Here is a 12,039-nt window from a genome sequence, read left to right as displayed (position 1 = left end):
CATGTAGAAAGAATTACATCTTGTAATATTGTGCATTTTCACATTTTGAGTGTTTTAAAATTGAAAAGAGTTGGTAAGCTATACTTTGCCTATGTTATAATTTTAGTTGGATATTATTATGGATGCCTTTTCTCATAATCTGAATATTTTCTGTATTTGTAGATTACAGCTATTCATATTAAAATGACTGTAACTTTCTGCCCATTTTGAGATTTTCAGAAAATGTTGTGTGTATCTCTGTTTTTGTTCTCATAGCTTTAACTTAAAGCTGTGACAAAACACTGAGTTTGTTAACCAGCTAGCCACACTTTCAAAACTACTTACAAATTATGTAAGTTACACTGATAGAGCTAATTTAAAGTTTTTGCTAGATATAAAATAGAAAAGCAAAAAAGGCAGTCTTGCCTTTTATAAATCAAAAGATCCCATGATCTTTGAAAAATAAACCACCTCAAAGACACTGGAAATACTGGAAAGCAAAATCTCAGATAGGTGTAAACCATTTGAACATCGGGCGCTGGTGGTGTGAAAGTAAACACATGCACACACACACAAACTGCCTCTCCTTTTCTCAATCCCCTGATCAGAACGAGAGAGGCCAGCTGGCAGAGTGCCAGGTGCCTCTCGTGTTTGGGAGAGCAAACAGGCTCGCGTCTTTGATGGCTGAGAGATCAGAGCAGGGGACAGATTCTACGCGGCTGCGCTAAGGTCGCCGCTGTCCAACCCGGTTGCCATGTTGTGCTCTGCAGCTAGGAGACCCAGAGTGTAAACAGCGCTGGGGCGTCGGATGCAAGTGTGTGTGTGTGTGTTCCTTGGACCCAACCAGCAAACTCTCTTTGCTTTCCAAAACACCCTCTCCAGATTTGATTTATAGCTGTGTAGAAGAGAAAGGATTGAAATAATAATATTAATTTCTATTGCATGCATTATTTTTATTTTCATTTCTAAGTTTTGTAGTTCTTCACCTTATTGTTATACCACAGGTTTATAAAATTATTCTCTTTAACATGTTGGCTTGGAATATAAAAACATTGTTGCATACTAATGAAATGAGCAGGGACTGGTTGTAAAGTTATGGTGTCAAAATGGCTAACATTTTTTTATCACAAGGCTCATACAATTCAAATTCTTTTAATAAATACCAAAACGTCCAAAAATTTTCTCTGGCTGTAAGGGGCATAGAGTAACTTGGTGCTCTCCCTCCCCAACGTGTTGCTGCAAACTAGTCAGCTAACTGAAAGAGTCCAAAAAAATATTGCATACAACAAAGACAAATCCTAAAACCACACAATCAGTACATGATAAAAACTACAACTTAACTTCCAAAAATCTTTGTTGTTTTGGCAGCAGTAAAAAGTACTATTTTGTCTAAACTAAAACTAATTAAACAATGTTAATGTTTTTTCTTTTAAATTTCTGTTAAGCTATGATATTGTGATACATTTTTCTCAAGGTTATGTCACCAAAATCTTACATAAAGGCCCATGCCAATATGACACCTAAAGAAAGTGAATTTCAATTTAACAATGTAGTAGAACAATGACTGACAACTACTTAAATAATCAATACACTTTGTGGCATTGATGATCAAAAATCCCAAAGAATGTGAATATTTCAGGTCTCTTCAAAGTGTTTCAACCAAAAATGTTTCAACTAAATGTGGTTGAGATGAAGCTAGAAAGTGAAGTTTCCTGCTGCATTTAATTTCTGCAGATTTAATCAAGATTTGTGTCTTGTCTGTGGTTCGACTTTTACCGTCATGTTTGCACGCTTTCAAGCAACTTTGCTTTCATATTTTCACAGCAACATTTTCTGTAGGGTAGATCCCTGCAGATAGTGTAAGAAATGTTGGTCCGGGGCTGTTTTGGTTTTTCAGAAACTCTGCAACTTGCTTTAAGTGATGCAGAAAGTTTTAGAGTAGAATGTCCTCCCAGCAGTTTATAACCCTAAGCTTGATCAAACCTATGTTGTAGGACAAAGAGTCAAAGGACACGAGCAAGAGAATGGCTCAAAAACAGAGGAGGAAGGGTATACCTTTAAAAAGACTGTTCATTCTCAATGTCTTCAATATGGTTGTATTAAAACAATCCTGCAAAAACGACTGGTTCAAATTTCTCCCACGGGGATGTAAAATGGCAGTTGTTGCAAATATTTGATGGCACCTGTTGCCGTTAAAACTCAAAAAATGGGTTAGAGGACTTTTTTACATAAGGCCAGGATGGTTTGGATAGATTTTTTTTCCTAATTTAATTGAATTTGAGAATAACTTTTATGTTAACTTGTATCTTTGCCAGATTTTAAAATGTGTTTAAAACAGAAATTTGAAAAAATGAGTCTGTTTTGGGGTGATGCTTTTTCAGAGCCCTATAGTCAGAAGAAAAATAATAAATTAATGAAAAAATACTTGCAAAAGAAGTGCTACTGGATGTGTTGCTTTCCTGTGAGTTGGGGTAGAGTGTGTCTGTGTGTGGCAATGGAAAAAGGTGGGGAGTATCTGGTTTCCTGGAGCTGTGTGTGTGGTGGTGGGGGGCGACATTATGCAAATCGGCTGAGGATCGCAGATTTGGAAAAGGAGGGGGGTTGAATGTGTGACATGCATACGCACCGAGGCAGACGGAGCGAGGTCGGGGTTGCAGCTTTCCTCTGCTCTATCAACAGCTGCGAGTTCCAACAGCTCGCCACGGCTGCACCTCCTCATGATGAAGGAGCACTGCACCCGGGTGGCACAGCTAAAGTTTCACCCTCTTCCACAGCAGCCGCAGCAGAGCCGTGCACCGGGTGGGCAACATTCGGGCTCCATGTACGCTGTCTGTTCTGACAGTGTGTCTCTGTGTACCGGGTGTCTGACAGATGAGGCGTACCAGAAGCTGGCCATGGAGACAATGGAGGAGTTGGACTGGTGTCTTGACCAGCTGGAGACCATCCAGACGTACCGGTCTGTCAGCGACATGGCCTCCAATAAGGTAGGGGAGACCACATTTCTCATTTTTTCTTTGAAGAATTTTCTGAAGAGTGCAAAACAGAATGTTTTATCATATTTAAACAAAATAAAACACTTGTTGCTCCAAACCTGTAAGGAATGGTTAACTTTTAGACTGCTTAGAGCAAAGAGTATAACCAATCCAATCCAAAGTTTTAATGCATCTCCCAAGCAAGGTCAGAAGTTTTCTCCCAGGTCGAAACTTGTCCAGCATGCTGAAAAGGAGAGCATTGGCTCCACAGGGGGCGCTGCAGTGTTTACTGACTGGCTTATAAAGCTGCCTGCATACATATGTTTCTTATCAGCTAATTATTTCCTAAATCAACACGAAGCTTGATAAATTTTTTTCATTTGTCCACATTTCTACAAAGTTGGTTACACAACTGTTATTACCTCGGCTGTGACTCTTAGCCCATGTTTCCTGTAAAACTTGTTTTCACTGTCCGCTGGTTCCTCTGCATCATTGATTCAGTGTGATGTGCACTAAGGTTCAGTTCCTGTTTTTTTATATAAGTAACCTCATAACCTTTATACTCAGATTTGTAATGGTATTTGATATTGACATTTAAAGTCAGTAAATTAAGTTCCTTTATTTACTAGAAATCAAATAATATTGTAGAAAGCACCTTGCTGCATTTACTCAGCAATGTTTTAAAAAACTGTTGTAGTACTCTCAACTTTGATGGCTGTAGAAAAAAACAATTTCTGCATAATTAACCTAACTTTTGGAGACAAAGTTATGCTACCATAAAAAAAAAAAAAAACATGTAAGAGGAAGCCACTTGTCTCACTGTGGATCTGAACCAAACTTGTCAAAACAAAATCTTAACATTTTCAAGATAATAGCCCCAAAACAAAGTGCAAATTACATATTTAGAGTACTTCTATTTTAAACTTAGACTTAGACTGACTTTATTGTCATTTTGCATGCAGAGGGTGTATACAGAACGAAATTTTGTTGCATACGGCTCAGGACAATGTTTTGAGGTTCCAATGTTGTGAGGTTACTCCAGAATAAAATAAAATACAGTATAAGATATGAATATAGATATGAATATAAAATATAAAGTGCAGGAATGACAGTAAAATAGAAGTTATTTAGCTATGTACATGTGCAAGGTATGGTTTTATTTATTATTATTATTAATTCATTATTTAGTAGGTTTTATTCCAATAACAATTAGTTTGTCATACCTGTAAATTCACACTTAGATCTTACTAAATAATTTTGCAGTGCCACTCTAACTGTGTTGGTTGTTGCGTCATTGATAGTGGATGGGAAGTACTGGTAATTTCTTCATCCTCCTTTCGAAAGTAAGGAAGTTAATAGAGAATGTTTAAATATTTATGAAGCTAAATTTATCTTTCCATGAACCAATTTACTGTAAAGGGGGGGAAAAAAACGTCATTAGAACCAGTGGAACATTTAAAAACTTATTGATTAATATTCAGATTTCTTATCATCATGATTTCTTCTAATCAAATTCTGCAGCAGCTTAAACTGGTAATGTTCCAAGCAAAGGGTTTTAGAAATATTTTATTCTAAGGTCACTGCTTGGCTATTGTTTAAGAATCATAACTTATATTCATATGTGTGGGTGTGTTTTAGATTTATATTAATGATCTAATGAATCTGGGATTTTCCAAACAATCTAAAATCCAGGAAAACTACAGTGGAGAGTCTCTGTTCAAAAAACAAACAAAAGAAAAAGTCCACACTCTTTGGGGAGTCCAGTCAAAAATGCTGCAATATGCATGCTAAAGCAGCAGGTGATGATAACATCTTCACCCACCTCACCTGGTGAAAGTAGTCAGAGGACACACTGATAATCCAATGACAATATATTGTGCACATCTAATTAAAGTTGAAAGATACATTTTCATGGTATCTTTTCATTGGTACCATGCAAAGTTCTAGATTTTCTTAGTCTAGAACTAAGAAAATTCTAGACTAACCTTTTAAATAGAAATGTGCAGTTTATGTTGTATGTGACTTGGTGTTTATTCTTAGTCAATCACTTTTTCATCTTGCATTTTAAGTTTACTGTGAATGCTCAAACTGAGGCAGCTGTAAAATACCCATTAAAAATATGCAGCTGTTGATGATCATTTCTAGCACACTACTGTAAAGTTTAAACTTGAGTTGGTTTGTTCAGAGTGATGGTATCGTTGAATATAAACTTCCTGTTTTGTTATTTCAGTTTTTTTAACCATACACTTAGTTTCAATGTGGACAGGAGGTGAAAATGCTGAACAAATTCTACTTTCAATTGATCAATGTTAGATTTTACTGTGCCTATGTGAAAGAGAGACTGTATTGGCTGGTGCACCTGGTGTATGTGTCACCTGTTCTGCACTGTGTGTAGACACCTGTCGGCGTGGGCGAGAGCTACAGGCAGTACACCTAAAACACTAATCAATACATTTAATGAAATTCAAAGAAAAATAGCACAGTATATGATGAACTAGTGCAATCTCTCTTCAGAAATGAACAATAAAGCTACAGAGCTTTGGGTGAATAGCTGTCAGAGGTTTATAGCCTCTCTTGCTGTGAGAGAAGAAACTAGTAGTAGTGTATTATTTTACTGCACTTTAAAGATGCTGAGTTTTAAAATTTTCCGAATCAGTGGCTTTTCACTCTGACTTTTCTAATATGATTTGGATCAGAATTGTAGAGGGGAAAAATGCTGACTGGGATATTGCTAGTTTAATTTTTGTGCTATAAATGTTTAGTTTCTGAGGCTGTTTACAGACTGTTTATACAAGTTTGTTTTTATTTTGTTGGTGGACATATTAATGTTATTATGGCCTTCTGCGGTGCAGTGTGCCACTGGGGAATCTCTATAAAAACAAACAAAAACACTTCGGTGGGAATTTTCCGATTTTTTATGATGTAAAAAAGCAAGACATATAATCCATTTTTGTTTTTCTCAGCTACTTATCAATGTCATGAACAGGACAACAAAATCTAATCACAGCCTACTGTACAAGTTGTTTTGTAGACCTGTTAATTTGTTGTCTTGCTTGGCTAAGGTCAAAGAACAGATATGAGAGTTAAGGTGAGAACAAAATGTAAAAACAATTTGTCTCGTAAGCTGAGAGGAAAAGCTTGTTATTTCTCATAAAACTGGACAACAGGATGTGAGAGATCCCCCAGTGGGTCAAACACAATAAACTCAGGAGGAAGAGAGAGAACATTTGTGTGTGTCAAAGAGTATGAGTGTGTGAGGGATCCTTGCTGACCGCTGGGCAGAATGACTCTCTCTTCCTGTCTCCATCCGGATCTCCTCCGCTCTTTTCAGACGACAATAGACGTCCCATCTTACTTTTTTGGTTAGTTATTAGTGGTGGTTGCTAATCCTATTTCTTTCATCGTCCGTGCTAACAACCAGAAGTGAATGTCAGCTGGACTGTTCTCTCTATAAACAAGTGATTAAATCACTAAAAAAACCCACATTTTTGGATAACAGCACATCAGAACTGAATAATACCTGTATATTCCAAAGGATATTACGCCTGTTGTTTGCCATGATTTAGTCGCATCTGACATAATAGTGAAATTATAGCGCCTTGGCCAATTTTAGCTTGTTGGAATTGATTTAGGAGCTCGAAAATTTCCAAGGTCTTGGAATAATTGAGAAATATGTGGGATTTTTAAAAATCTTTCTCCCTAAGAAAACAGATTGGATGCTTTGTATTGCCAACATAATCCTAAGTCAACCTAACTAAGTGAGCTAAAAGAAGTTTAGTAAATCAGCCTGTCATATTTCAATTATTTTTATCAGCACTTGCATTATAGTTTATATTCTTTTTGTTTCTTTTTGCTTTAGTTTGATTTTCCCCTCAGGTTTTGCTCACAATTTGTTATAAACATTGAGATTTAAGTAAACTTTGATAAAAAAGAAGCACCAAGCAGTTTTTGACCAGTTACCAAACACAACAACAGATGCAGATTACAAATGAAGAGATAGCAAAGGAATTTCACCAAATATGTAAAAAGTTATTTTGCAATTTATCCAGTAAGGAGAAAAAAATCAGGAGAAACTTCAGGAATAATGAGCTAGTAAACTACCTGTTTGTAGGCACAGTGGCAAACAACTGCTTGTGTAAAAATATATGTATATGTTCATTAAAAAAAATAAGTGTTGCAGCCTTTAGGCTGACATTGTAATTTCTGCTTCAATTCTAACCAACATTGTTAACCTGTTGTGCCAAAAAACACGTCACCATGTTTCTATGAAATGAAAGACTGAATAAGAAAGTAGGGTAAAATACAGCTGCAGTTGTACATCTGGGATGGAGCAAAAACTGAGATAGACTGGAGGACAGAGCCGTATTGATCCAATATGATTATCAAACATCACCAGAGGATCTGTAGTGACAGGACAGGAAGCAAAACACATCGTAAAAAAGGAAGTTTCCAGTTTATTTCGCTTCCTGCTTGCATACCTGTGTTAGCCAAAGTATGAGCTGTGTTATGCCCTTATTCTTCAGGCTTGGTCCGTCCTTTAAATCTGAGTTTCCTCTTGTTGGATAATCCTCGAACAAAATTTGCTGCATTGATGAACTTTATAGTAAAAGGGTTAATTCAACAAAAAGTCTAGGTGGCCAGCAATAATGGTTATTTAACCAGATGAAGAACTTCTTTTTCAACATGGACGTTGCAATTTAGCAGCAATCCAAAAGACCACTGATCAGTTCACCATATTCTACTAAAGAAATGTTGTTATATATTAATCTAACAAGAGTTTTGGACAGTCATTGCATCTTATCTAATATGGGGCCATCAAAAACGTATCATCCACATATGCAAGTGCTCACTGGTTTTAGTGAGCTCAGAGGGACCTTTTTGTTAGAAAAGTGTGTTTTGAAATCACTCTCCCACATTAAAAAACAATGCTCAGTTGAGTTGTGATTTATTTATGCTTCATACTTTAATGTTTATGGGTCTTCTGGCTCTTGAAATGATTATTAGTCATTGTGATAAATTTCTGGTTCACAGTGAAGCATATCAGGTGTCACAATGTTCTCATTGTGCGTTGTGACCTTTTTTCATCTCTGTGACTTTGGCGCGAGAGTCGACGTGTTCTTACATGTAACCAAAAGAAGCTTTTCAGAAAGCATGTTTTCATCAACTGCATGTAAACTTTATGTCTACGTGTGCTGCCGTGCTTATGTGTGCTGTGCGTCTGCACTAACTGCAGCTTAATCTCCCTCGGATCTGCTATCTCTGTCTCAGTCCTGTTTTTATAATAAACTAAAATATTACACAACTGTTGAGCCCCCTCTCTGATGTGGGTTGCCACATTCAACCTGTGTTTTTTTTGTTGTTGTTAACAAGAATGGGCTAATCAGCAAATATGACCCTTGTGCATCTATTGTGCTGCGGATGGAAAAACTGTAATTGAAGCTCCAGCAGCGTATGAAACACGAGTCAGGAGGGGGAAGTGAAATGTAAGAGGTTACGGCTGCAGCTCCAAGGTGAGACACAGGGGCTGCTCCTGCTGCTGAGGGCTTTCAGTACGTGACTGTCCTCTTTGTTCTGCATCACTGGCATAGATGAGACGAGGTCTGTTTGTGTGCTGGGATGTTTTCGTCTGTCAAGGCCGCAAACCCCTCTCTGTTATGCAAAGAGGGTGAGAGTAGAGCTTAAGAGAACCGTTTCAAAGGTAGTTTTGTAAAGGAAAAAACTTTGAAGTACTACATATTCACACTTTCAGCTATTCAGATTCCTTTATATAACTGGTCATCTGATGTAAAGGCATGCAACTAAGAATTATTTTCAGCTGATTAACTCATCTTTTAGTGTATGATTAAATAAGCAGTCATAAGCTTAACTTCCTAAATCCTTAACACAAAGTGACATCATTGCATCTGTTGTCCAGCTACTTCACCTCAAAAATAGACACTGCTATAATAAAACTCAGTCACTTGGTGTTCTTATACATAAACTGTCAAATTTGTGATGATTAATTTCAGTACTTTAACTTTTCCCTTAATTGCTTTGACATACAGTTCAAAAAATCTGAATTGACGTTTTTAGTCAAATTTGAGTTTTAATCCCTTATTTTGAAAAATAGCTACTACAATTAAAAATTTGAGTGTGTTCCTTTTTATTATAGTGCAGAAGTTGTGGGCTGAATTTCCACATAATTGTCTTGAGCATGTAACCAGAGTAGATATACATATGAAATGAATCGATGAATCCATGAATGTGGCGGAAAGGGTCAAAACTTTTACTTAGACACACTTGGAAGAGTTTTAAGGAAAAACTTTGTCTGGATTTTTTATTTTAAATTTATGTTTATCTGCACATTTTGTGTGTGTGGGCAGTTATTTCCTAAATTTCTTTCCATCGTGTTTATCTAATAAGCTTACGTCACTCCAACAAAGGCAAGAAAGGTAAATAAAAAAAGAAGGAAATCTATGGCCATTTTTAAATATTCAAATATGGGGAAAACAATTCTAACCTACCATTAGTCACTATGTAACAGATGTGTTGGGGTTTGGATTGTTGCTGATCGTTATGACTGAAGTGCACCCATTTTTTGATACTTCATTCAGAAGGATAATGCACTGTGTTATGAATCTCAAGTTATCTCAAACGTTTTGTTTTTTTATTCTTTTAACATGACAATGAGTGTTCTCTATTCCAGTGTCCTGCACAGTCAACAGATCTCAGTTCAGTTGAGCATTTTTGGGATGTGGTGGAAAAGGAGATTTGAAACAGCAGCTGTTAAATCTGCAGCCACTGTGGGATGCTTTTAAAAGCAAACCAAAAGCCCTGGTGAGGGTTTGTACCACATTAAGTTTGCCATAAAGAATAGGGCAGTTCTGAAGAGAAAAGGGATCCAACCTCTGCGTCACTAGATGTTTGTAACAAAGTGGCTTGCGAGTGCATTTACTCACAGCTGAAACACAGAAAGTGTAGTTATACTCTTCAAATCAGATTTATGTTTGGATCAGCAGAGGGGTTTTATGCTGTCTTGCAGATATTTAGTGGTGTTGAATGCATCATGTGGCGGAGTGTAGCCAACAGTGAAGCTGCTGGTATCAGCCTGCTGTGCTAAGATGTTGGTCTGTTTACATTAAGTTTAATTTCCACGAAGACAAAAAAAAAAGTGCATTGCTTCATCCTGTTCTAAGAAATTCAAGCCTTCTGTTGATCAGATTGATCAGAGAGATATTGACAGCATAAACATCAGAACTGTGACCGCCAGCTGCTGGGGAATGAGCAGGCTGAAAAGGAACAAAGAGACTGGAGGCGGGCCTTGCCCTATAAGGGGGAGTGTGTGTGAGGCAGATCTCTCTTCCACACACACTCTCAAACACATTCAGTCATTGCTCCACATACACGGGGTGTGAGGTAAAGCCAAGTCAGACTTCGCAGCCCAAAGTGAGTCACCAGAGTTGTGGCATTTCCCAGAGTCAAACAGCCGGGACTCAGTCCTTTTACTCATACTGTAGTCAGAGCGAGACAGACACATTAACGGACGGACGCCCTGCTCAGGTCTGCACGCCGCGCTCAGCAATAATGGGTGCCTGCTGCTTTGACAGAAAAGACAAGAAGTTAGGGAAGCTAAGTTTTTGGAAAAAGGTGAGTTTACTTAAATTTCATGCTGTTCAAGGTTGTTTGAGGACTTTAAGTCCAGAACTGCTTCAGAAGGTTTTTTTATTTCATTTTTTGTTGAACATTTGTTATTGCTACCAGTCCTTTTCTGTTCAAAGTGGTTTTCTTGGAAGAACTTTAAATGTGTTCCACAGCAGTGGAAGATGATGGCTGAAGTTTGATGACATTTTTGTTTTCAACCTTCTGCATTTACAATCTACAATTTTCTTCATCAAATTTTAAAAATATTTTTTTGATAAAAGATGCATCTGTATCTCTGTTCACCATTCAAGAATCTCTATTTATCCTTGAAGTCTTGGTGAAAATATTCTGAATGGACAGAAATCCTTCCTGTCGCACTTTTTGTTTATGGGAATAACTTAGTATTTACTGGAAAGGAATTGAAAGAAACCAAAGTTGAGGTTGCTTTTTAAACTAGACTTTGTCTTTTTTGTTGTTTCACAAATGATCTGTAAAGTGGCAATGCTGAAATAAATTGAGCAGTTTGATGAAAAAAACAGCACATGGAGTAGACAGACTGTGAGCTTGTTTCTGTTGTTTGGCGTGGTTTTGTGTTGTCAGAAGGGTTCAAGTTAATAAGGAAAATACTTAAAAAAATTAATTATATTTAACTCAAGCACATTAAAAATGACATATCCAAACATCTTAACGAACCCAACAGAGAGTGAATTTGTGTGCTGGCAAAAAAGCTCATCTAGGGGTCATATTGGGTTAGAAGGAAGAACCGCTGTGGATAATTTTGCACTGTGTTCAATACTTTTTTCTTTGAAAATAAATTAATTGGAGAAACATCTTGAGTTTTACATTTAATATGTAAGATATTGCAGGTTGAGCGAAATTTTGCACCTAGCCTGAAAGCTGTTTTCAGCAATTTGTGAAAACATGTCCAATTTTGTAACTTGTTTTTTTTTGTTGTTTTTAATGCTTTGTACTGCGTAATCTGGGGCAGAATATGTATGAATGCACTCTAAGTCTTTAAGTCTCTATTTCATGGCTTTGTGAGTCAGAGGAAGTGAGAGGTAGTATTTCTTTTGCACCTCCAGTGAATTTACGCACAACACATACGCAAGACTCTTCCCCTGATCTTTACAGAATTATGTCACTTTGAGTAGCTTTGGTGCCAGTTTTACCAGCTTGCGTCATATAGCCAAGCAAAGTGGAAATAAAATCAAAGTCTTGCAAAATTTGGCAAACAAGAACATGGAAATGCACTATAGGGGAAAGAAAGGTAAATATTCATGGGAAACATTTATTTCAGGTGAAGTGAAAACAAACTTTAAAGTTTTCAATTCTAAAAATCTATTAGCATTTGATGCTTATTAAGATTCTTGACTAAGTAATTTGCAAGCTCTACAAAACTTTCAATTTTTGGTCTCTCTGCAGCATGAGTGTAGTGTAGGGCACCCACTAGTGGCTGTTGGGTACAACT

The 12,039-nt window shown here is 37.0% G+C and overlaps 1 protein-coding gene across 4 annotated transcripts in view; it reads left to right on the top strand.

Moving 5' to 3' along the window:
- Positions 1–12,039, top strand: part of LOC102234018 (cAMP-specific 3',5'-cyclic phosphodiesterase 4B-like) — a 158,995-nt gene that overhangs the window by 135,244 nt on the left and 11,712 nt on the right. For 3 of the 4 annotated variants that reach the window (XM_023339525.1, XM_023339526.1, XM_023339527.1), the window contains one exon: positions 2,851–2,963. In XM_023339525.1, coding sequence (XP_023195293.1) covers positions 2,851–2,963 — 113 coding nt within the window. Of the gene's footprint in view, positions 1–2,850; positions 2,964–10,297; positions 10,578–12,039 lie in introns of those variants that run through there. The other variant, XM_023339528.1, reaches the window with a different exon arrangement.

The sequence above is a fragment of the Xiphophorus maculatus genome, chromosome 9 (genome assembly GCF_002775205.1).
Source record: "Xiphophorus maculatus strain JP 163 A chromosome 9, X_maculatus-5.0-male, whole genome shotgun sequence".
NCBI lineage: Eukaryota > Metazoa > Chordata > Actinopteri > Cyprinodontiformes > Poeciliidae > Xiphophorus > Xiphophorus maculatus.
This window is presented reverse-complemented; position numbering and strand designations above follow the sequence as displayed.